Raw genomic sequence first — 27534 nt, 5'->3', positions numbered from 1 at the left:
TATAAATAATTTATCAAATTATTTTCATCGTTCTAAAATATACAATAAATGTACAAATTGTTGTATAAATGATGCCAATTAACAAAACTGCTATTTACATTGTAAAATCTGTGACAAGATCAAATCACGATCGAAAATTTCTCTCTCACAACAGATCCAACAATAGTGGTCTTGGTAAAGTTTCTAAATAACCTACATGTACAGAAGCCAGAACAGAAAAAGAAGGAAAATCTGTTCTTGGTATAAGTAAGAGATATTTCAATTTGATCATAACCATATGTTTCTATTTTGCATCAAACTATGTGCAATGCTGCCACATTTACATTCAAATGTATTGCCTATACAGATACATATACCATTCTGTATGATAACACTACTTAAAAAAGATTATGCTAAATACTTACTCATTCAGAAAAATTTCGAAAAATCAACTAGAAATCTAATATCTACATAACCTTTCAACACCGAGGTCAAAACTGGGCCTTTGGATGCATTTTGATACACCCTGTACGAACCAGCACATCCAGATCACATGATTGGTTCAAATTCTACTCTACGGACGGATAATAATTGCATAAAGACCTGGATGGCTAGTTCTTTCTGATAATTTCTTGATGTTACATACATGTACCAACTGGAAAAATGCCAGGGTATTAAGAAGTATCTTTGGATTGTTGATACAAACTCCTTATTCAGGATTTTGGCATTTTGGTGATTTTGCATTAAACTGATATAATACACCATTAGCTATACCATACCATATACTGATACCATTCATGATAGCAAACTTAGATTTCTCTCAATCTACGCTTGATGATACCTATTGTTGATATGCAGCTTGTGCCTTTGAAGTTCATTGTTCTCTTGATCATATTTTTAGTATAATGCTGCCTTAAATTCAAACAATTCGTAATATCGACATGTATAGCACATTTCCAAACACTTGTACATTCAGCTCTTAATATAAATGACCTCCTCTACTCTTTATGCTCAGTTGAATCAGAATAGTTTACAAGCTTATTTCTATCCACAATGCACAGATGAATCATTGCATTACACAACTCAACCCTGTAGCCCAATCCAGAAGACAGGCACAGATATCAAGGTGGGACAGAGTGAGAGTGCCTGCCACAGAACAGTTGAAACTTTCTTCAACTGTTTACAGTCTGGTCATGATTTGTTTTCTGTTGAATACCCATGAGCCATCCTACACATCTGTTATCACGAAATATTTGTACAAAAGTTTTTATGTCCATTCCTGATTGGAACGAATTGATCGTTTTAAATCATTTTTCACATCGTTCCGCATTTTCTTGGATAACTTTTGCAGTTGAGCAGCAGCTTTCACAGCATCACTGAGGCTGTTTTTGAAGCGAGGGTCCGTCTTATGGCGATGCTGAAATTACAGAAAGATAATATGAAAAAGAAATGTCACCTGTACTCATCTCAATTTAATCAAAATATAAACATTTTTCGCGAAATCCGTGAAAATAAAATCCCGTCAAAAATTTCATTTCACATTACATCTTCATATGCCGATATCACATGGACTGATCAATGACAGAATATTTATTGTTTGAGCACATTGGCAAAACTCTATGTGGCAGCTCTACATGGCCTACAAGCTTTACTCAGTGCTTCTTTGACCCATGTGCATCCAGACCAGGTTTTTAACCAATGCACAACCAGAACCAGTTTTATGTAGCTTCACTAATGTGGCTGTCAGAGCTAGCAAGCATATGATATGAGGTACCCCCCGTACTTCAGTAGCCAAAGGAATGTTTACATTTTCTTAAAAGGAACAGTGACACCTAGGCTAGTGCAACCATGGCAAACCCAGCCAAAGTATTCAAATAAAACATAAGTCTGACAGCTAACTTCTACACCTATGCACCCTCAACCCTTGTTAGTTATTTTAAAGTTGTAATAATTCAATTTATACCTATACTAAAGTGGAGTAGGTTTGCAAGGCCTGGTGATGTTCAGCGTTTGTACACAATGCCTTTTATCACCACTGGGGTCCCTCGACAAATCCTACTTACATGGTCATCTCGGTCAGTCGTTAACCCTATACTCTCGTCGTCCGTGAAAAGTGGCACTAATTTTTTGCGTGGCTTGCGAGGTAGGCTGTTGCTTCTGTGGAAGATGGAGAGGTTGATCAGTGAATATTGTATAAAGCAGTAATGTTTCAAATACAAGACAAAACAAAAAAATTTACGAAATCACACAGACGTAATCTAAACAGACAGGCGGCAAGCCCCACACCATTGATAGGCTGCATGCAAAAATGCTACCAGTAATGTACAATTTGATGTAAATGTCTCCAATGAGAGGAACACCATCTACGTACCTTCTGAGTGAGGAAGATTTCTCGTTGGAGCGCCCCCTAGTGGGCGTGGACCTGCCATCACTGTATTCCCGTACGTAGTATTTGACATTGTTGTCACTTGTGTAGACTCTGAGGGGCACTTTTAGTATTGGGCTTGTGTCCTTTTCTTCAGCCGGTCTGAAAGAAGAAATTCAGAATATGAATAGATATCATTTGACACACAGCTTTCTCTTTATGAATTCAAAAGAACTGTTTTTAACCGGGGATTGCAGCGAAGAGAGGTTGCCCCATGTCACAGTATGGTTTGCCAGGATTTTCTCTTAGTAAACCTACATGACATAGTCTCATTCATACAACACAGAATTGCACTCTTAAACCAAGAATAGCTTTATAATACTTACTGTGCATGTGCAGGTGTACTGGTCATCTGAGCTGGTGCCACCTGTTGGGCATAAGGCACATTAACTGCTGCTCCATATGCTGGCTGGATGTAGGAGACTTGTGGTGGACTGATCTGTTGTGTGAACATGACAGGACCAGGCTGGGCGTACGCAGGAGCAGACTGGCCCATTACAGGTGATGCAGCATAGGCGGGCTGCCCCATGACTGGTGATGCAGCATAGGCTGGCTGCCCCATCACAGGCGATGGAGCATACGCTGGCTGTCCCATCACAGGCGATGGTGCGTATCCGTACATCTGCGGTGGTGACTGGTACTGTATCTCTGTATGCGTCTGCTGGCCCTCGCCCCAACAAGCAGGACAAGGTGACTTCAAGGTTCTAGCAATGACCCCAGGTGCAATCACTTGTTCTGTTGACTGTGGAAGCTTCTTCTTCCCCTTTTTCTCTTTCTCAATGCGTCGCTTTTCCTGCTTTTGGACACGTTTTTGCGCTTCGAATACCATTCGATCAATCCTCTCCTTATCATGATCAAGGTCACTCAAGTAATGATAATGATTCTCTGCCTCTGGAGCCTGCGTAGTGTACTTTTCTCCGTAACCATAATCGACAGTGTCATTGTCTGTGACCGGCAACCGCCTTGACGGCGAGGCATCGCGTCGGTCAAAGTCTCTCTGTTGGCGCCCCTGCCCACCATACTCCTGCTCCTGTCTTTCTCTCTGTCGATCCTTTTGTGACAAATATTCAGAAATCTGCCGATTCCGGGCATCGTCTAACTCCGCCCGTTCCTGTGACCTCGAATAATCCTTAGGAGATGCAAACACGCGCACAGGTCTACCCGGTTTACTGATGACCACCTCATCTGAAGCATATTTCGGTCGTTTTAAATAGTCAAAGTCTCGCTCCCTAGGATGGAAGTTGCGCAACTCTGCACGCTTGGCAGATTCAGATGTTATATACTTTTGTTGAGCAGGGCGCGCAAGGTCCTCTCTCGTTCCTCTATGGCGTGGTTTATCCAATTCCGAAAATGAGTGCCGTCTCCTTGGCCGATGGCGTTCTTTTGCTTCCGATATCGTAGGCACATCCGACTCTTCGTACGATGATCGGTGAGTCTCCTTCTCAGAGTACTGGTCCTGGTCCTGCCAGAATGATTTTGGACGGTTCATTTCAGTGTGGGCGTTAGGGTAGCCAGGATATATACCTGGGTAGGCACTAGACTGCATCTCTTGTGGTGCACTGAAATTAGACATACAATGAATGAGATTGGCGTACATGTGCATGTATTTGCCAGCAAACAAGCAAGGCATGTATCTAATCTGAGTGCCTGCTTCATGAAAAGGCGTTTGAGTTACGAGCATCCCATATAGCCTGATGAGTGAACTAATCAACTGCTGCTACCAGAAATATCGTCATCAATGACTTACGTTTGGTTCTGCCGGTACATATTTGACCAAGGATATGGATGCTGCGCCATCTGCCAGTGTTGAGCTTGAGGCTGGACAGGCTGCTGTTTCTGTCTCTGTAACTCCTCTTTCATCTGAGTCACAGTATCCTCTAGCTGCCGTATCTTCTCACTAGAACAGAGGAAAGGAATCAGATGAAAACATCATGTTACCATGTCAACAGTGAGGTATCAAGTTCTATTCTAAAACACCTCAAACGAAACTCATGATCTCCTGGCCAGAATTCCTGTCCTTACCTTTTCACAGATCGTGCTGTCTCAAGTTCCGATTCAGTAGCACTCTCTTTCACTTGTTTTGGTGTCGTCCGCTTCTGATGTGGACTCTCTCCCCGTTTTGATGACCTAGTGCGCTGTCGAGTTCCTGCATCTGAGGTCAATGATGACATAGACCGCTTGGTGTTGCGGCTGGGGGGTTGGCGGCTCCTGCGGTCGATGGGGGCGGAGGAGAGCTCACTGTCGGTCCACTGCTGCTGCGGGGGTCCTGCCCGAGGGATGTAGGGAGGGATGGAGGATGCAACAGTATCCTCAGGGTAGCTGCCTAGTTTAGTCTTGGGGTCATTCAACCTGGAATGCGGAAGAAAATAAGTTATTTTATTACATGTACCTCCTTTTTTCACAACTGTTCTGGGGGCAACTATTTCATTCCCAACTTCAACTTGACATTTGTTCTTGGAGCTGTGTGTAAACACAAGATAGCTGGAGTGTAATTCAAACTGTTCCTGCGTGCTTTTTTTACCTAAAATGGTGCTGGCACATGAATCCTCTGGACATACTTGCAAAAAGACCTGGTGAAACATATATTTCTAGGTTTTCAAACAAGACACACCTATTGCTGAATTTTCTTCACCCATTGAACTATATCCCTACCTTTGCTGTTCCCTCTGTTTATGAATAGACTGCTGCTGGGCTGATTTTCTACTGCTTTCAGAACCTATAAACCCGCTGTCGGTATCCCCTGGCCTCACATAGTTCGGGTGAACCTTGGATTCATGCTGATTCGAATTATAGCTATCGGGGAAACTTGTGACACTATGCGACCCAGGTCCTTGTCTTGCATTCTTTGCTTGCGATCTTTTGTTCCCTGAGCTCTGCGATTCAGGGCCGGAGTTTTCTGGGCTGGTCTTGATTTGTTTGAATTGCTGTTGGTTTTGTTTGAATTGTTGCTTTGGTGGATACTGTTGTTTTGGTGGATATAGCTGCTCACCCCGGACGAGATTTTGGGTGGGGATCTCTATCTCTGGAGTTGTCTCCTGTAATATACAAGTAAGCAATACAGAAATTGGTTTTAAGCCATGTGCTGACAGATAAAGAAGAGAATAAAAACTAACATTTCAATGCCTTTAAAACACTTTTACTACCAGTTTCTCTCCACAGTGAGCTGCTACGACTAAAGATAGTGATGACATATAGTTGGCTGAGAGTACTGGTATTGATAAAATGTAAAACTTACATCACGTCTATGAGTCGGAATACTCTCATGACTCCTGTACGTGTCTTTCGGGTAAATAGTCGACTCCGACTTGGTCAACAATGTCTGCAAATCATTCTCACTGTCAACACCATCGACACCCTCATTCTCCGGCGATGGTAGGCCGTTCAATAAACTTGGATCAGGCGCTTGGTTGTAAAGGTGGCGGAGTTTCTATAAGTAGAATAGATACAATGGGTTAGCGGTGAGATTAGAGCTGAGTGTTGTTATCAGGAGCGCACAGGTTGTACGTTTATACATAATGCCATAGTAATCCTGTCATTGTACCTGCATGGGAAACTTCAATCAATCATAGTAGAGTTCATTTAATGAGTATTATAGTAATTTTAATACACTTTGATGTGACATTAAATTTGCAACTCAATGGGGTGATTTCTTGACCTGTTTGGCTTTACGGTAACGGAAGTTTTCGAAAACATCAATGAACAACATTTTAGAAGCATATCGATGTACAGAGTGATGTGATACAAAAAGAATAGCTTGATGAATTCATTGGATGCAATAAATTGAATGAAATTTACAATATAAGTGAGATGTATATTAACTTGTATGACAGTGTGTGACAGTGTTGAAGATAAAAACTTACATTGAGATGGTCCTCAAAGGTGCATGGCTGTTATAGATATACAGGTATGAACATAATTGTACTTAAAGGCAGGTACCACAAACTCTGGCAAGAAATACTTTACTGAGGAAATCAGTTGTTTGCATCTTCATCTCCAGCCATGCATGCGCAGGGCTGAAGAATCTGAGGTGAAATGATCAGTCAGCTTACATACATGAAAGAATTATAAATCCCAAATTTGACTTGTCCTAGTTGTCTTGTTCCGCCTACCGATCTACAGTCAAGTTAGAGTCCACTGAATATGTGCATAGGCCTACTGATAGCCCAAGGCTAGTGTATATTAAATAAAGCACAAATAGAAGGCTTCTATGCCTACTTGCTTGAGCCTGTCGGTAAGTTTGCAATAAGTTTATAGATTTAGCTAAATCTGTGGGGAAAGGCATTAACTTATGTAAGACTTTATTTCATACATATTTCAGATAGCTTTATCTGGATTCCTTTTTAGAAATTCTCGATAAATGTGCCAAAGAGTATTGAAGGCAACCCTGACAGCCCAGCCAACAAAAGCTGACCTTCAAAAGGCAATGTTATAACTTACTGAGACAGAGTCCTTTATACCAACCCATCTGACAAGAGCAGAGTCCATGGGAAGAGCAAGATACAAACAACCACAGAAACCTCCAAAATGGTTCCGAAAAAATCTGATTTTCAATTCCTAATAAATCTTATCAGACGAACAACAGCACATCAAACCTCATACCTTTATTCAGATTTCTGCATAAAAGCATTGCTGATTAGATGCAATAACCCCTGGGGCAAGGTTGAAGCGGCCAGCAGTAACTGCCAAAACATGGAATTATCTCAGAAAGATAAGCAGACCTTAAGGCTTGATACTTAATTCCAGGGCTAAGTTTCAACATCATATCAAATTCAAATTTCAAATCTATCAAGTTGACTGTAAACTTACAGAGTTTAAAATCTGGAGACAAAAGTGTCTACATGTGAACTTTCTAAAGTTAGGTTTATGCAGTTACATAATTTGCTATTACATATTGCAGAATATTATAATCACCTGTTTATAATCTGAAGTCTATGAGCGTATACGTCGAATGATATGTGTGCAGTAGTTTACCCATAAAACTGGATTAAATTCTGTCCCAAGTTGGTAGTGTAGTCTTGTACTGACTTCAAATGTTGTCTCTATAACCTGTGCCATGATTGTTATGCTAGATGATGCAACTCTCCAACCAAAATACAGATGGCACTGCAGTACATGTAGGCGTACATGTAAACAGCCTTTCTCAAAAACAACCTGAAACTACTTTAAATTCAACCTCTATGACAAATGAAGATACTGAGCATAGAGTCACACGCACAATGCTTCCTCTAAGGTCAAAACAAACAAAGTATTACCTTCATGAGCGCATCGACATCCTTGTCCCTCTCAGGCGTCTTGGGTAACTTCTTCAGTCGATCGTAAAGACCCAGCAAACTTCCGTAATCCCTCTGCAGTTTCTGCCATTTTGGATTCGTGAGGTCTTCATCCTGGATGTCTTCCATTACTGAAAGAAACAGTAAAATCTCAGAATCGAACGAGATATCAGTTTCTAATCACATGGATCCCAGAAGTCTCCTTTGGGGATCGCAATTTTGGGCTTAAGCATGGTACCAAGTTATGGGAAAGATATCAAGATAAGTCTTTGAACATGAACATTAACCAGTCACATTCTGCTTTGCTTTGGGGGAGGCATTTTGATATGAAGATAACCAGAGCTTTGAGAGAAAACCTGCAGTCGTGACAGCTTGTGCCTAAACTCTGCCACCATAAGGTATTGGACCCTAGTCACACAGATGAGAGACAAGTCTTAACGCCATGCCATCTGTCAACACTTGAGGACAGTAACGCCACCTACCTGGTGAAGATGATGTATCCACTCCTCTCCCCCTCCTCCCAAGGGACGCGAAGTCAGGAAGATTCAAACCACTTCCACGCGACCCCTTCTTCAATTGCGACAGGGGTCGGGCTAAATCCTGGAATGGGGTACGTCGCTTGGCAAGCTTTAGGTTGTCCTCAACCTTGCCGTGAAGGTTATCCAACTTCATACCAAGACGGAACAGTTCACCCTCAATTAGCTGAAAAAGGATAACAAAATTTGGTAATCGCAGTAAATCATCTTCTAGCAAATGAAGAAGCTGAGGATACCCTTGAAATCATAAATTAAGAGATTAAGAATACTTAGTTCTGTCTTTATAGTATCAAGCAAAGAGCGAGGCATTTACCATATTTGCAACCGTGTATATTCAAATAGAGCTGAACACCTTAGACACTAAGATATATCTGTGCTTTCAGACTCAGAGTCACAGTTGGAATAACAGCTAAAGCTACTGTTGAGAGCTTTATTTGGAAAGGGGCGGACAGCCAAGCAGGACACACCTTTCGATTGACAGGCTCCCTGAGGTCCTGAACATCTATTATGAGAGTTATAACAGGATGGGTGGACTTATGCAGTTAAGCGTCAACACCAAGAACACAATTTTTCAACCAATTTACTCCATTATTATCCTATCGATGGTTCATGAATACTTTTGTTAAAAACAAATTCAGCAGATTGTATAAGTATAAGGAGTGTTGTGGGAATTCAAATCAAGCAAGTTTCTCAATCAATTCATTTTGTTGAAACCAATCAGATCATGTATGTGACCTACTTCACAAATTTTTTTTTTTCATTCCAAATGCTTACCCGCTCATTATCAAAAGGTTCTCCACTTCCGTCATCAATGAGGTTGTGCTGCTTCATCAAGACGCTGTCGTCCTTGGCCTGCTGGTAATCCACCTGCAGCTTATCATAATCCATCCTAATCTTCTCAAAGACACGCTCTTGCTCCTCGACGGATAACTCATCTTCCTCCAGTAACATTTGGAAAGACTCAATCTGGAGGAGATAAAGAAGTTACCATTAGTCTGACATTTTTCGGGGACATAATATTTCATATGCAAGGAGTCTGGGACTTGGTACAGCAAAAGCTAGCCAGGATCACACTATGATGTACTTATTTGGATGAGGCTACCCCATTGGGAATATGCAAGTAATCTGACCAGATGTCGACAGATGGTTCATTCAGAGTTATAACCCAAAAGGGATGTAAATGATTAACTTACCAGTGACTCAAGTAATCTAATTGAAAATAATGCATACTGATCACCCAATATTTTATTAATCAGATAATGCTTCTGTAGAATTGGAGTCAGACATTGCACCACTGAATTGACATTACAATCTTACCTGATCCCCCAGACTCTTCGCCTGGAACAACAGCCCGACTTTGAGCGATTCCCCAGTGGTTGCTTCCATGTCGCTGATATCGGCCGGGTCACCAATAAACTGTGCTGGCTCCTCAAAGTCTCCATCCTGGAAGCTGAGGGGAGTGTACTGGTTGCTGTAGGAGACACCATAGCTGGGCTGAGAGGTGGGACGACTTCCTGGAAAATACAGATGAGAAATTTTATCAAAGATTTGAAAAGGGGTGGGTTTGAATGCCTCGTGACTGGCTCAACTTCGAATTACTGCACCATATATGTCATATCAAACGTGTTGGCAGAAATCATTTCCTGATTTGAGAGCACAGTTTGGAGAATTGAGACTCACAACAGGGGAGGTAGAGCTTTGGGGGTATGAATACTTTGATTGTGATGGTGATCTTCACCTTAAGTCAACTGCGAGAAACTTGATCTGCTTTGACCTCCATTCAAGCCATTCCCCATAAACCTTTGACAAACAATTTGATATTCCATGACAGAGAATAATCCTAGGGTATTGACAAAGCATTGGCACACACTTCCAACATAAACATGCCAAAAGCATTTTATGCACGATGTATCAAAATTGTATGTTGCAATGCCATTATAGGCTATACACATACAAGTGAAGATAACCTTGGAATAGCAAAGCTGCAGTCAAATATTTTTCATCGTTCGTACACTCAAAATACACTCAAATATGCATAATCAGGAGGTCTCGGGTTATAACTGTTTTTTATATTGAGTATTGAAATAAGAACTTACCAGTAGCAACAAAGTCAGCAGAGGCAATCCTCGCCCTCAATCCTTGATTCTTGGTTGCCATGTTGATCGTCTGCATCTGTGATGCTCCCGGCAAACTCATCATGGATGCCTGCATTGGCGTCGGCGAATCAGAATAGAGATTCATCTTCGCCCCGAGCCTGAGCTGATCTATGGTGACCTCCGCAAGGGCGTACTTTGTCAAAAGACGATCATAATTGTGCTGTAACTGTTCGATCACCTCTCCCTGTTGCGAGCGCTTCCGATTCTCCGTACGGAGCCTTGTTTTGAGATCCTCTTTCGTTTTCTCAGCATCAGAATCGGCACTGAATTCATCCAGTGAAGCCGTGTCAGCTAAGTTCAAATTTGGCACTGTGTATTCCGGACGGACAGGCTGTTGTCGCCTTTTTTCTTTATTCAACTCCTTGCGAATCTTATAGTTTTGTTTCTCAACATCTGCAGGCACCAGGCCTTTTTTCTTAATGGATTTTGATACTTCCGAACTAGTCGGTGGGTTCCTTGGCCTACCTCCACTGGGACCAGGGGAAGGTATCCTAGTCCTAGTTGGGGTACCACTGCGTGAACCCTGCGGTGTAGAATTACGAGAAGTCTTTCTTGGTGTATGGGCTGGGGACCCACGTTTCAGGCCTGGTATTTTACTTGGTGTAGCATTACCAGTTCCGGGTCCAGTACTCCCACCACTGTGTTTCCCAGATCGTGGACTCCCTGTTCTGTACGTATCATTGAGCATAGATGAGTCTAAAGTGTCAAACTGCAAGGAATCTCCCGTGTGGAAAATTGGTGTCCCCGTTCCACCAGAACTCCGCTGACTCCTGGCATCCTCATGTTCAGTCAGGGTCTGATTTGATTCACTTTGTTCAGTTTTTTGTAAGAATTCCCCAAAGACGTCTTCATCCTGTTCGTGCATTTTCTCCATCTGAGAGGCGATGCGCATCTGAACCTCCAGCGCTTCAAACTCAATCAGGGAATGTGGGATGTCACTAGCAGGCTGGAAGAGAAGAGTAGAGGAGTCAATCAGAATTATATGAGGGGAAGCACTGTCACACAGCCTGTTTGGCCAAACCAAGATTCTTCTGTATCCTAATTCGATATCAAAATAATGCAGAATTCAAATGTGATTTTAGGAGAAACATTGACATATTCCAGAAACGCTTCCTTTCAGTTTCAATACACTTGCTAGAACAACAGCAAGGAACCACTCGAAAAATTACAACCAACGATTTGAGTATGTTTATAGTATGACTATGCCTAAGTGTGTTGTGGTCACCACACCATGTCCGTCATACAGTAAAAGGCCTATGTGGTCTTTAATCCTATATTATGTGTGTATAATCTCGAATGGGTAATATATACAGGCCTTAACTTGATGAACCCTGCTTTGTATTCAAAGAATGGATATATATGATTATCTATTTGTAAGAAGGAATGACTGAATAAATTTTGGCCAGTGCAGTTCCATGATGTCAAACTCGAGACCGCAATGAATACATATAAGATATGCAAATACATGGGATAGGTAACAGAGATAGGTCAAAGGAGGCCGACAAATGTGTGACAATTCAAGTTCCATCACTTTCTTAACACATTTGTCAAATTGGTTGTCCAGAACCATTATTCCTGTACATGTTAGAACCAAGCTCAATACCACCTGATTCCAAACTGATATGAATGCAGACTACAGCAACTGAAGCTGATTTGATAAGTACTAAAATTGGAGGACCATCCTTTCAAATCTAAAGCACGGCCTGTTCAAAACAAGATCCAAAATTGAGAACTGTCCACGCACCTACTTTGCACAACCCATCATCAGCATCCCATCAAGATCCTGTCCCCAAGAAATCTGAATGCACAAAACCACTGTCACAAGGCTTAACTCTCACGCACAGCAAATCCATCTGCATGCATCTGTCACTATAGTTCAATGTTCAATAACCAATAAATCACTATCACCATGCAGAACACTTTATTCTATGACAGAAAGAAATTTCATATCGACACAAATTAGTGTGGAAATCCTCCATAAAAGACTATTTTTAACACTTTCATGTCCCATTGACGAAGTCGGTGAATAGAAGCTTGCAGCAATTTGGGATACACTATTGTCAAAGCCAGCTATAAAATGTTTTCAGCACAAGTCTTTTGCAAATAATATCAATTTTCAAAGGACAGTATCAATTCAAATGAAAATATGCCCGAGCTAAAGTATCAGTGTACTATCTGATCATATAATCTGTATTTCGCTGGCCCCAAGGTACTCGTGGTCTGCCAGATGTTTTTTGAGTACCATTTCCAAACAACCCAGGTTGCTATTTTCATATCTAGCTAACAATAGCAGCTTGCCCGAGGCAAAAAGCTTTATAAAAGACAAGTTTTTGAACAGGGATATGCCATGATGTGCAAACCATAGATAAAGCAACACATGCAAGCGTATTATTTTTTTTTCAACTTTAAAGATAAATAACACCTAGGAAGCCATACAGAGGTAGAGGAAATTATATCCGATTATATTCTGTTGTGACACAAAATTAGCATACAATACTTGTCTTGAGCCAAACCTTGAGGTCTATTATTTCAAGATAAAACACATAAGAATTTATTGGGCTAATTCTTCTAGTAAACAACATATTTCGAGAATCCCAAAGGAGTTGACCATTTCATTGTTTTGACCTAGAGATGGCCCCATAAACACCTTAATCCACAAATACCTCAATGGATCAACTACGGATATAAAAACAGTAAAGACAAAAGAGGATTTTTACATACAGAATGTTGTATAAAATGTACAATCCGTCTGTAAATTCATAGGCCTAGGACAACCTAGCATTCGAAAATTCATAGGCCTAGCTCAACCTCACATTTTACTTTTAGAGCCTCCTCTTGATTTTTTTGTAAATAGGTTAGCAATATCATGGTTCACTAGACATATTATATGCCCAATAATTGAAGTATATTTGGGGCCTGTTTTAGCAAGTATTTGTACTAAGTCTCCCGATATGACCGAAAACTACTGAAGTGGTCATATTTGGAACTATTTTTAGACATTTTTGGCATATGGAAGACCTCCGTTGTATGTGGTTATCAAGTACATGCCGAGATGAAATCACTAAGTACCGGTAACCGACTGAACAGTTGTGGCCAGTGAGTAAACAAATAGTGAAAGAAGTAAAAGCTGAGGTAGCCCTGGGTCCTTTTAAAGTACAAAAACAAAACATACTGGTACATGTACAGGGTGTTCTTGGGTGATGCAAGCTTGGGCAGTCTCTGGGAATAATATCATCACAGAGAGCAACAGAGGAGATGCATGATGATTAAAACTAGTTGACCAAGGAAACGCAGGCAGGAAAATAGGTGTAGCCTGCAAACACAAGGTTCCTGACCATGGATAGCCCATTGCACACAATCTTTTGGATATGAAAGGAATACCGTACAAGCCCGAGGGAACAAGCAAACATTGTAGCCCAAACATGTGATCAACATTGCTAACACAACTTACGTAGTCATCATCAAACAAACAAGACAGATCAGACTTTAATCGAAAGAGAAGAGAAGAGATTAGAAGAGACTAATCAGTATTATACACAAATGTTTTCATCGACTAGAAAAACAGGTAAAGTCTGCAAAAGTTTATAATATCACACAGGTTCCCTTGAATGTGCGCTGTGACTTGGAAGAGGTCAAGTGGGCAGCATGTTAAATTTGATAAGTCTTTTGAAGATGATTGTGTATGCAAGAAAGAGGTAGAAAGAAAAAGAGGAGAGATAAAGGTTCTTCAAACATTGCAACATCCTCTTATGTGGCAGTAGTTTTTTGGTTTCATCAAAACCTCACTGACCAAATGACCTTCGACTTCAGCACCTTTCATACACTCACCTGATCAGTTTTATCCTTCTCCTGTGACGTGGGATCATCCTGGCTCTCCGTAAACGGAATCGAGGCTCCGGTAAAAACTGGCATCTCCTCGTTGAGTATATCATCCATGTCTTGGACTTCCTCTGACATATCGATAGTATTCGTCTCAGATTTCGCATCGACTTCTTTGAACTGGTACTGGTCATCACTATCACCCTGATCCCCCACTAAATATATACTTGGAATTGGCGGTTCGCCTTCAATTCCGTCTTGATTATCAAGGTCACTCTGAAGGTCATGCTCGAGTTGAAGGTCAAGGTGAGCCTGAATGTCACTTTGCAGCTGAAGTTCACTTGAGTTGGTATTATCATGCTCACCTTGAAAGGGCGAGCGGGAGAAACTGACCTCAGAGAGCGGATGTGTGACCTGTTCCTCAGAGATGTCAGCGTCACGGTCATAATCTTCATGGCTGGCCGTGAGTTCATACGTCGGTTCCGAATGTGATGCATCCTCTGTAGAGGTGTTCAGCATCTCCATACTACCCACGAAGCCTGATTCCATGGTACCACGCAGCATTGGTCGTGTCATGTCTTCCCCTTGGCTACTGTAGCGCCCAGTCTCTGGGACGTTATCAGGTACCTCATGAGCCCCATCACTCCCTTCTTCAAAGTCGGGATCATACCCTTCAGCCCCTCGTGGATTATCTACCTCATCTAACCCGTAATCCATCGTGTCGCGGCTGTGACTGTTCGCACTGTAACCATTTGCACCATTTTGATCATACGCCATTTTCTTTGTATTTTGATTGTTTTCTCCGTTGGGTGATCTTCCAACTGATGGCGATCCCCGAACTGCTGGCAATCCTTGAACTGTTGGCGATCCCCTAACTGTTGGCGATCCTCGAACTGCTGGGGATCCTCGAACTGGTTTTGGCTGAGCAGACACAACACCCTGAGGCTTCTCCTCATCAAAGAAGACACGTAATCTCTCCGCTGCCTGGTCAACAAAGTCCGTACCCTGCCCAGGAAAATCAGGCACCTCAACGTCAAGGCTTAAAACATCGGGTTCTTTGATGTCATCTTCTGGGGTCTGATCCTGAGTTGCCAATTCTTGAGTATTATTCGGCACAGGGTAATCATCGTCAAAATTTGTCAAAACACTACCCAAAGAGATTCTCTTTTTATCCCAGTTGTAGTTTAAGGTCTCCTGTGATTGTGAACTGCTGCCGTTCGGTACGTCTAACTTATCGATGTCGTCCTCTTGAGTATTATTGGCCTGAGAAGGAGGTTGTGAACTGCCACGACTTGATCCTATAAGAAGAAGAAGACCAATTATAAATTGAGTTGGGTATGATTTGGGGGTTATATCCTGATATCAGCTAAGGTAGAGGTTATCAGTTACACAATAACCTCTTCCTGAAGCCTTCCAGCCGGTTCAGTAGAACTCAGATGACCTGCTCAATCTGTGCTACATCCTGAGCATTTCTGATATACATGGATAAGGCAATCGCTAGTTAGACAAAGAGACCTGCCATGAGTCTTACACCGACTGTGGGGTTCGAACCAAGGGCCTCCCGACTGCAAGCAGAAATTCCGAGCAACTCAACCACAGTGACTCCAACTTACCTCCTCCTTGAATCTCTCCAATATAGGATAAATCCTCCTTTATGGAAGCATCGAAATCACTGATGTTCAAACTCTTCTCATCAGGCGGGTGTGAGTCAAGAGAGAGACCACGATGATCGTTGACGTACGGCTTGGAATAGAATGGGTCCGAAAGCTTGCCTTCTTGCGACTGGCGGTTCGCCTCGATACCAGAGTCTGCTTGTGTTGGCGGGGGAGTTAGAGGGAGGTCATTGTCGTCACGGAGGATGCCATTATCATCGAGAACTATTCCTGGAAGATAAAAGATCAAACTTCTTCAGCAAAAAAGTCTCTCAGCGTAAATATTTTGAGATTTTTAAACCAGTGTAACACTAAAAACAGTATGTTTCTCAGTCGTCACAAAAATCTCAAAAACCACAATCTCAATTTCATCAAGATCGTCCAACCTTCAATTTGGTTTATATCTCACTGACAAAACATGCATTTATGTAAAATTCACCCAACACACCAGCCTATCAGAAGGATCAGTCAGTATTTTTTTACTACAGCGAACCAATGAAAATTGTTCTTTGACGTATTAGGCCCTGGTTTCTGATTACTATTCAATGTTACCATACCATAAAAAGGGACAAACGAATGCTTACAACTTATGGCGGTTAGCATAAACGAAAGGAGTTTAAAAATCATAACGGTACTTGATTTTGAGAGGCACGTTAGTGGCTTAAGGAATAGATTTGAGGGTTTAGAGACAAACAACAAAATATGTTTTAGATTAAAAGGGAAATACTAAGAAAGATCGGGCTTTTCAAGAGGAAACCGGACGAAGATAATATGAAAATCTGTGATTACAAGCCACTTCAAATGTTTTTAAACTTTAAGTTTTAATCCATGTTGTTAACTACGACAGGTTGTATATGGAGTTATTGTAGAACTTCACAAGAGAAATCTTTCAGAAGATTGCGAGGAGGATGCAATTTTTTCAAGTGATCCCATTCAGCCAAAATTGGGACTGAAAAACTGGTGGAAAGCAAAATCAGATCTGATGATGAAGCACAAAACACTGAAATTAAAAATGTTTTGTTTAATTCTGTGCCGCTTTAATTCCACCTCCACCAAGCCAATCTGATCATAAAAAGTTGTTGATGCCAATAACCTTCATAATTTGACATTAATCCACAACATATTTTTAAACAGGGCTTTAAGCAGAGTACACAGGTTTTAACTAATATTTGAAATAAGACCTTTCTGTTCCAACAAGCCTTTTTATGCTTGGCGATCCTCCAAAGGATGGTTCCTCTAGGAAAGCACTTACAAAGCTGATGAAAGATACCAATCAGACTGCTTGTAATGAAAAGAACGGAGTAGAATGACAGGAATCAATTAGAACACAAAATTGAAACTTTTTGACTCAAAAATCTAACAAATTGTCATAACTCCTTCCAGTATAATCCACCACAAATTTGAGAACAAAATTCCACATCGGCTGCAGGGCTGGCTCAGGGAAGGCCAAAGACAGAATGACCTACCCTTCTTATAGTTCTACGTTTATGCTAATAACAGGCACCTTTCACAGAACATTTGTTTTTAAAAGGTTTTTAGCAAAATATTAAGGTGGATTGAGGCTGATCGCTCTGTCTATACCAGAACCGTGTCCATTAAATCGAGAAAATATTGTTGTTTCATGAAAATAGAACTTAAAATGTAGAACTGAAGGTGGCAGTCCGTAAGTTGGGTGTATAGAAAAGTTGGCAAGATTAGCGCGGATTAGGCGCTGAAATATTCCTGTGGTTTTGTGAAATTCAGGCTCAGCTGAACTGCAAAATGATTTTGATTGTTCCAATACACCGAGAGAAAAAAAATACTTTTGTGATTCTATTTGAGGTTTGAAATCCTGACCGAATTGTGTGCGGTACATTATGCATAATTAGTCAGTCGGAAAATACACGATAGCTCAGCGGTGACTTCTAACAAATTTGACAAATGAAAACCAAGGAACGACTGACAGCTACAAGCAGGGCCACCATAATTTGTCATAGTTTATAAATTCATTTTATGGTTATTTATTTTGCCATACTGACATTTGATCATAATATTTGGAGCTGGTTTTCAAAACTTTTTTCTCGAAGTATGAACAGGACTTTGGGAGTTTGTTGACGAACAACCTCGTTCTTAATCCCTCATAGAAATTACATCAAGATTGTTTCCTCTGGTTCCATGCAGCCTTTCAACTAGCTGTCTTGTCTTCACGACCATCCAACAATACCAACTGGAGCGGGGAGTCCAAAGCATAGAATATTGATACAGTGACAATGCATTAAACGAACTTATCATTGTCTATCCGTCTAGACTTATCAAGCCAATTAGACCAATTATAAGCCTAGTAATTGCTTACTATCCACAATACATTCAATGGCTAATTAACAGGAAAATATGACACAGCCTACACTCACAGTTTGTATCCTGCAATATCCGCAACAGCAGTTAGCGAATGCTGTTGGAATAACTAGCCACATAAAGTTCACTATATATTTTTGACAAAACAGAAGCTGGGAATCCACTGAAACTTTCAAATAAACTATTACCTCATTCATGTATTTCCAACTGATGTAACAAAACTTGAGAAATATCCCACGACAACCTACGGTACACAGAATGCTGTATTCTGGTTAATTGCCCGTTAGGTTCCTATAAATTCTTATCAAATGAGCAAGTGGCATAATGACACATGACTGTTGTGCCAATTAAGAATCCCAATATAAAATGTTTGTGTGATATTCAATATTTAGGCCAATGAACGTGATTTGAAGTGATTTAACCATGTTAGTGGTTTACGGCCTACATAATTTTATTGGAACTGACCAGATAATCTATAATAATATACGTCAGCAAGAACTAATTATTGATATCAGGAATCCTATCATTGTGTTAATAAACTATCATTAATTGTGTGAGTCATGGGACAGTGACAAATTTTTGTCTGAAAAACTTCATATTCACTGATGAAAAGAGTTGAGTCTAGATCATTGATGGTGTTAACCTGTGATGCAGACCACGTAAATGCATAAGACACGATCGAAGGGGGAGGGGGAGGGCGCTGAGCGGCTTGTTGATGTTGGACAATTTCGCTTAAAATCACAATATGAGAATTCCTACCTGTTTCAAGACCGACAGAAATCCTATAGCATTCCCACAGTTAATCCGTACATAGTCCTTTCAAACAAATCTATAGGCCTATAGCGAATAAAACAATCTCCCGGGCCCATGCATGTTTGCTCGCCTCACAGCTTGTACACAATTGGCACAGTAATCACCTTGGTTTGGTCATGGATGTTTTCAGTTTTGGGTGGCTCTGCCCAGTGTGTTTTCGAGGGGGATTGTTTCAGGCTTATTAGTTTTGAATGGGACCAATTCACAGGTACTCATTAATCATTACAGGGGGGGGGGGGATAGTTTTCTTGTTTCTCAAGTACCTAATCTCTGTCCATACAATTCACTGCTGCAACTAGGACATTGTGGGGCCTTGGAATTGGTGTCTATTTACATTTACTCTGGGCTCTTTTGCAACAGTTTACAGAAGCCATCCACTTCTCAAACTTCTGAAAAAAACTTCACAGAAATTCAAGAACGGTCGCTGTGATAAAAATTCCCTGTCGTCTGCAGGGTACTTTACGTATAGTGTTAAAATCACTCTAAAAGGAAAGTATATATAACGATGACAAACATTGGCAGGGTGCCAATAGGTGATTTGAGTAAGACCCATTCAAGATTTATTTTCCCCTTGTGATTCAATCAGGAACTACATGTAGATCTTTCTTATAAGAGTGCTGCCGCCCAGAAGTTAGGCCTTAGGAATGAAAGTATTAGATTACCGTCCACCGCCCGCATGCCCCCAAAGCCGCCGCCGAAAATTTTCATTATTTCCCCCAAAAATGAGAACACAAACTTGATTTTTGGTTTAAAAGTGTTTCTAGCACATCTATTCAAAAAGAGACACGATCGTGGTTGTCAAACAAGCGCGAACCCGAACGATTCCGAAGATCTACGAAGCCTGTTTTGGCGCGAAGCGATCCTCCAATCACCGTCCTCGTAACAGCTCGTTTGTCTGCGTTAACCATCATGGCCGCCCGGTAAAATCTGTGAAATCTTTCGCATTCACACGCAAAAGGTGAGTTTTTTAACTGAAAACATCCATGTAACCAACAACTCTCGATGGCAATCAAGCTATCAGACTGTCATAGTTTCGCTCAGATGTTTGTTGTGATCAGATGGCCCATATTGCTACTGATATTTTGAGATACTTTCACGGCCTGTGTCGCATTGATTCAGATGTGTAAAATGTGCTGCTGATGCACATGCGCAGTTGAAGGCGCGAACTGAAAGGACCACGTGCATGTCAGATTCTTCTGCATACCATGCATGCATTGCGTTCGTACATGCACTACTCATCTATGTTTGTATACGTACCTACCATGCCTACTCATGCTGTACTGTAGGAGAGCTACCGTAGGCCTACAGTCCCCACACGTCACATGCATGAATTCTAGCCAGGAGGCTTGTTAATACCTTCTTCTTTCACTTTCAGCAGCCATGGCAACAACTTCTCAGGTGGCAGTCCGAATCTTGGTGGGGAATGAAGTGAAAGAAGTGTGGCGGTTTCTTGCCATTGACAAGTATGCGTCGTACAGCTATGGTGAACTTGTTCAAGATATTATGGATCAAAAACATTCACAGTTCAAACTGTCTTCATTGAAGAACTGCAGAAAATACACTCTGAAGGAAGGTGTTGCAGGCACGACTCTTGCATTGACGGAGAATGTAAAAGGGGATTCCAGCACAGATCTTGTTGGTGTGGTACAAATACAAATGCCATCTTGACATGTATTTTATATCATTTTTCAGGCGACATCAATCTGCCCAAGGGCCTAGATGTGTACATAAAAGATCTTGACTGTGGAGAACATATTAAAAAATTGTACTACTCATGTGGTTATGAACCAATCTGTATCTTTTGTGGTGAAAACCTGGAGGGAGTGGATGATGATGATGATGTGTACCCTCAATGTGATGATTGCCAGAAGGACCCTATTAGGAAGAGAGGACTCTAAATCAAGTGGTCAATGTGGGACAATATCAACAATTTGTCTTTTTTGTTAGCACTGTTGTACTCTCGTATAAACCGTCCGTGCTGCAGCATGGCAAATATTACCCTGACATGTCTGAAAATATATTATCTTTCATATGTGCTTTAATACTTTCAATAAAATACATTATCTTTACAAACTACTCGGACATTTTGCTTGGTTATTACATTTTCAAAAAAATAATGAATAATGAATAATGAAAAAAAGCCTCATCAATTTTCTGGATCATCAGGACGGTATTCTAATACTTTCATTCCTATGGCCTTAATGTCGAACTGACTCAGAGAGATTACATGGTTTATAGGATGCTGATTCTTCGGAGGGGAGGGCTATTTAACAGTTTTGGTCATTCCTTCAAATATGCCAGTTAGTAAAAGGTAGAAATTCATAAAACACAATCACGGATAGGATTACTGGAAAGAACACAAGTTTGGCAAAAGTTCATCTCAAACAAAGGACAGGTGGCACCACAAGAGTTACACAGAGAGGGTTACTTGAAAACAAGGCAAAACAGGTAACACAGGGTGTAACTTGCCCTCGAAGCTCCTCACTCGATTACGAGATGGTGCACGCAGGCGGAGTCTCATCTGACTCAGAGGAACAAATCTCATATCTGGTCAAGAGAACATGAGATGATTTGAAATTCTTTGAGAGAGACGAGAATAATAATGCGATTGAAATTACTTCCTGTGCCTCGCAGTCACAATGAATACTCTCCGATAGCCTAGTGTTAAAGGGGCTATGTTCTGCTGGCAGGGATAGCTCTATCCTGTAATTTAAAATCATGGGAAACCCAAACTCTTGGCGAATCGCACATCACAGCATATCATTTAGACCCCAGTGGTTCTTTCTTGTGTTGAGCCTTTCGCACAACCATACTGCCACCTGGGTGTCTTTTCACGAATCAAGGTAACCAGATTTCTGCCAAATTGCCCAGTAGGAATTCATCATAATGTAGTTGAACATGTCACACCAATCATCAAGCCTGCAGCCATACAAGACCACAAAGTTTTAATGTCAACAGCTTAATGGAAAAGAACAGGGTCCCAACTTTAAGGCATGATGAATATTATAAGTGGTCATTGGTCTTTCCTTTGAGCCTGGTTTTCCTCTCACCTCCATCCTTCTTCTCCCTGAGGATCCCATCCTGGTCCAACTCAAAGTCGTTGTCATACTGGAAGCGAGACATCTTTAGACTGCTGGTTCACTTAGTCAGTGGTGGGGGTCCGCTCCATTCTGATTCACCACAACCTGAAGAGAGAAGTGATGGGAGTATTAGGTCAAGGTCATCGTAATCATTGTACATGTAACTGTAGAAGAGAGACATCTTGTTTCTTGTTCACCCAGAGCTGTGGGTCAGCTCCATTATGCATCACTGGAGCCTGAAGAAAGAAGAAGGGTAACACCAGTTTAAATGTGACAACAAGCCTTTGGATTTTGGCCAGGCAACTTCAATAGGACCAAAAGAACGAAGTCTCCAGTCCCTACTTCTTGTTCTCAACAGAACAAATTTAGGCTGATCAAGGATGCAAGTTTAAAGCAACATGTCTAGAAAGATACCCTGTGATATTGCCATTGAATAGAATAAGCCCACAAGAGTGATGAAAATCACTGCATATAATTCAATAATACCTGTCAAAGTCGATAGCGTGACAAACTGTCATAGTGTGTCAACCCTGGACAAGTCGCTGCTCTTTGGCCAATGCTCTAATGCCACCTCGACTCTACAATATTGGTTCATTTCAAAAGAAGGTAATAATTCCATGATAGCGTATGAATAGCATATACAACTTTCAATACAAGTTGAGATGTGTTAGTTTATGATTTGTGATATATGTGATTTGAAAGCATTGCACATTATGGATGACCAGTCTGTCAAGGTTGAGAGACCACCGAGAGGACAGGAAATTGAATAATCAAACTGAGCTCATATATGTAGAATTGTCAATGTCACAGCAAAAGCATTGATTGATGCAAATACAAGGCATCTTAAAATCCTGACCAACATGGAAGCCAATTGCACTTTTTCATCCGAAAGACACCATGAATGGATGGAAATGCAGAGCAAAACTTCACCCAATAAAATAGAAAGCATGGAGGATTCGAGGATCATAGGGTGCAACAATTCCCAGCAGATATTTGCAGCATTTCCTTACCTCATCTCAACGAGAAAAGAGAAACAGCACAGAATCCCAAAACATGAAAGTTACATGTCCTGCACAATTCAATAATCATCACAAATACACTGACACATTTCAGAATCAATTGCCACTTGCAAGACCTATACACCAATAATTCAGCTACGCTAGTTCCGATCATTACTACAATATTTGAGCCGTATTGATTAATTGTTGTGGACCATAGAGTTTGTGTCCACTTTATAGCTTTAGTGCAAGTGTGGCGACAACCAGAACAACAGGACTGGTAATAACATGCTGGTGCATGCTAGGATAGGGCAAACATTGGCTTCTTGACCGTGGAGTGCTGACTAGTTCGTCCATGGTCACAATTTTAGAGTTAAGGACAGCATATTTTGTTTGATATCACAGTGCAGGCGGCCTTATAACAGAAGACCATGAGATGATGGTCTCTCATGTGTACATGTACATTGTAAGCGAACTGTCAGTCTTTGAGTTTGAATAGATTATACCAACCTTATTTTAGAGTATCCTCACTTGAATAAATGACTCTCTGATAGATGTCAGAACTTTTGTTAATCCACAGCCTGTCTCACTATCAAGATAACTAAATATCCAAAAGTAATGACAATTCGTTGGGGACGTTTCCTTGCACTATCGCATAGAAAATTCACAGAAAAACAAGACAAACTTTTAAACCAGTTTTTCAAAAGTCTTTCACAATTAAAACTCACGCCTATGCCTGCTATAAAGCCTGTATGAGAAATAGAGCAAAGAAATGCTGTTATTGAATTCAAGTTATATAGACCATTGATCAGCCTTTGTCAGATTGTGCCGTCATTGTGACATGAGGGACCAGTGTGGACTTTGTTGTTTGTTGTGCTAATTTGTGTACGAAGGCGAGCAATTCCTTTCATCTCGGGGGCTGTTCTGTTCATTGATTTCAACCCAGGGACTATCAATTTAATGTGAGATTAAAATTTGACTGACGACAATATAGAGTCAATGTTTTAAATCCGTGCATCACAACACGCAGCTAATTTTGTGATAGACGAATTATCTAAGTTCATTCATGTAACAATCACCAAGTCACAAAGGTCACCGCTTCTTCCCACACAGTGCCACAATCGAGCTGAGTTATCCTTATGAAGTCACAGTCATCATCTACAAGTTATCACAAAGGAGATGATTTGATTCATCGCTTATTACTTATTCAATTTATTGGATCATTTCATGTGAATCTTGCGTTTACCGGTACAAAGAATCCTTTGTGAGATTAAAAGCTCACTACAGAGTTGAGTTGCTAAAAACAGAGGTTTTTGCTAAGAGAGATTCAATCCTCCAAATCTCAACCAGGGATATCCAGCCAACCAAAATCATGATTTACATGAACTGCACGATGATCCCCTCAGAACAAACCAGGGAAACTTAGAAATCATTAAGAACCAGAGTAGAGAAACTCACCTCTAGAATCTCTCATTCACTCACTATACATGTAGTATCTTCAATACATGTATTACCACAGGTTCAAAAACAGAAAGTATCTCCTATCTTGACACACTGAAATAAGGCCTGGATTGGGAAGTGTCTCATGTAAAAGTGACCACCGTTTAAAGGAAAATCATTAAGAAAACAGTCCACAACTGACTTCACTCGTACCTCTCAATTGTCAAAACGTCTCAGCATGTTTAGAAAGTCCACACATTACCCGATTAGGCGCTTGAATACAAATAATCATAAGTTTACAAAATAACTGTAATACTATAATGATAAAGCTTTATATTATGTTTTGGGTAATCAGGCATTAGAAAATATCCCCAATTAAATTGGCATTAGTATTGATTGAAAGCAAAAATCATAATGCTTTTGCTAGACCAACGTTTTTGCGGTTGTGCGGTAGGTTGTGATTTTGATTACCACCAGTACGTCTTCGGGCAATTACTGACCGGTGCAACCTTTCGCATAGCTTTTTTGAAGTGGTCAATTAAAATTTATTGGTTATGAAAATTCCAAAGATCAAACAATCCTTCACTGCAGGCCTTGACAACTTACAGCTTGATAATACTGATAAAACCCTTTCATGTAACCGCTACAAATCCTCAAAGCACAAGGAGGACTACCTAACTCACAACTGGGATAGATTACCAGTGCCTAGAAAAAGTCAAGGGGTGCAAACTCTTCCTGAATGCACTTCGACGGTAAAATGATAGGTTTGTCCTCCTTTTATATGAATGTCAACAAGACCAGTATGTGTCTCAGTTCTGCCATTCAGTTCTGACAACGTGCATTATCGATATGACTACAGAATGTGAGAGTCAATGAAAATGAAAGCTCTTAAATCACTGAAAACAAGTTGGGCATGGCGTTCATTCAAAATTGCAGATCATCTCTGAGATAGCACATACAAAGCCGAGTGCCTTGTACTCTTTAGGTAGGACATGGAGGAGTAAATAATATTTGGTTCTCAAAAACAACATCCTAATCCTCTCAAGATATAGGCCAAGAATTTGATTTGATATGAAGTTGTTGGTCTTTGCCAAATACTAATAAGTACATGTCCCGAGACACTTAAGGATCTATATCCATAGACTGTTCAGTTCTATTCTAGACTAGTGCAGTTTTTATTCCTATTGGTTTTACAAGTGAACAAGCAATGGTGACATTTGAAACAATGCCACAAGTTCACATGTGAACAGTCACTGGACACTTTTTGCGTGTTCCAATTTCCACGGAGAAGGGGGGTCATTCACAGTTTAAAACTTGGGTGTAAAATCTGTGAGAAAATGAATGAAGTGGCCAGGCACGGTATCATATACGCTCCCCTGAAAGGTGAGCTAAAAAGGGGGTGCTTTTTTGGGAAGAACACTTGCATAGATCGTTTTGATTGGGGAGATAAATTCCAATTCAGTGCATACCTTTCAATCCAAAGCTTGATTGGGACTTTTACTGTAATTTACACACTATCCTAAAAAAGAGAACAAAAAATACAACAAATTCAGAATTCAGAGCTTGCAACTTACAAGGCCAGAATCTAGTCTAGAACTCATGCCTCAATGAATGTCGATGGTTTGCCAAGCAAATTTTACCCACTTTAGAAAAATATTGTACCGTAATCCATCACTGAGTATGAGTTATGACAGAATTGAAAATACCCTCTGACCTTTCAATTCATTGCGGCTCACATAAAGTGTCTGGAAACATTGACCCTAGCAGAGAAATGAAATGACAAACCACGAGACTAAACCTCATTAGCAATGAATACCATATGGTCTGAACTTCTGTTCCGAGTTTCATGTTGTAGGGGGATAAGCTTGGCTTAACCAGGTTCAACCTTAAATCACATCATTAAAACTTGTGTTAGGCAGGGGAAATAATTGTTTTTCTCAGTGTTACGAAATTCAATAAGTTTTTCATAATCGTCCAATTAAAAAGTAATTTCAGGGGATAGCAAGGAAAGTGAACGAAATGGCGATGACATCAGTTTTAGTTGCTACCACCAGATTTCCCTAGCTGATGATCATTTGCATGGGAAATAATATTCACTGCATTTTCGGGAAGTGTCAAAGAAGATGTGCTTTCCAGGGTTGTAAAATCTACATAGAAAGATTCATTTGGCCATCAGTGATCTTCGGCAGGTCACTTGTTTTTTCTTGCAGTTATCATGAGTGAGATCAGGGTAAAGCTTCTTGTTGCTACTTCTGGCTGTACCGTCGCTACTTTTTGCTGCGTCACTGGATGTCCCAAGTCATGCCGGCTGAAACGACGAGTGATCATATCAACGTTGTTGTGGTGATACTAGACACAACCCCTTCGCAATTCTCACAGCCCACGATTTTACTGGCTGCCCCCCTCCTCTTCACAGGACCTGAGAGGCAATCATATTACTTATTAGACATTCAGAATTATCTTTTTCATAGACAATGTCAAAGAGAAGAAGCCACGAGGCAAGCAGACATATCTACCTCACGTCCTGAGACATTGTCACAACCTTAACTTAAAGCTTAGTCTGGTTACTCGAAGCTTATACTTATACTAGCCATCATCAAGAAGCTAGAGGAAGGTAAAGTAAGTGTGGCATTCGTCTCCCCCTCCCCCCCCCCCCCAACTGAGTCGTAGGCATCATGATGAAAGAAACACTTGAACAATTGGCCTGATATAAATGAGATGAGATGTTCTATCCGAAATCGACCAAAGTTTGTGAGGGACAGAGTTTCGTCCGAAAATAGATAACTGTTTCACACACAAATGGCAATGCACATATAGCGTTACAGTTACAAGTCATTGTCGGACGTCAGTTCGCCAAGAAAATCAAAGGAATTGAAGGATTAAATGAACTCATCAACACTCTATCAGTTGTCAGTGAAGTTAAACTGTATTCCTAGATAAATCACTTCGGTGTGTAGGGAGTAAGATTACAATTAACTCACGTTAAAGTTTGAGTTCTGGAGAAGTCCAAAATTGGTTTAGGGGCGCAATTA

At 40.8% G+C, this 27534-nt stretch overlaps 1 protein-coding gene across 4 annotated transcripts; it reads right to left on the bottom strand.

Moving 5' to 3' along the window:
* Window positions 1-13: 13 nt before the first annotated feature.
* LOC135501138 (uncharacterized) lies at window positions 14-26462 on the bottom strand. Of its 4 annotated transcripts, none has more exons than XM_064792989.1 (18): window positions 25972-26462; window positions 22035-22169; window positions 15799-16068; window positions 14195-15483; window positions 13818-13850; window positions 10307-11312; window positions 9528-9724; window positions 8985-9176; window positions 8157-8376; window positions 7657-7805; window positions 5640-5831; window positions 5057-5439; window positions 4427-4753; window positions 4152-4301; window positions 2731-3963; window positions 2351-2506; window positions 2043-2136; window positions 14-1396 (listed from the first exon to the last, which is right to left on the bottom strand). In XM_064792989.1, exons 2-18 carry the CDS (start codon window positions 22105-22107, stop codon window positions 1247-1249), a joined length of 6114 nt encoding a protein of 2037 aa, XP_064649059.1. In that variant the 5' UTR covers window positions 22108-22169; window positions 25972-26462; the 3' UTR covers window positions 14-1246. The 4 variants fall into 4 exon arrangements, with proteins under 4 accessions (XP_064649059.1, XP_064649058.1, XP_064649060.1 ...); XM_064792988.1 differs by lacking the exon at window positions 25972-26462 and adding an exon at window positions 23573-23766; XM_064792990.1 differs by lacking the exon at window positions 25972-26462 and adding an exon at window positions 23075-23134.
* Between the last annotated feature and the right edge of the window lie 1072 nt (window positions 26463-27534).

Source organism: Lineus longissimus, chromosome 17 (assembly GCF_910592395.1).
Source record: "Lineus longissimus chromosome 17, tnLinLong1.2, whole genome shotgun sequence".
In the NCBI taxonomy this organism is placed as follows: domain Eukaryota; kingdom Metazoa; phylum Nemertea; class Pilidiophora; order Heteronemertea; family Lineidae; genus Lineus; species Lineus longissimus.
Note: the sequence above shows the minus strand (reverse complement) of the source record. Positions and strands in the feature narration are given on the sequence as shown.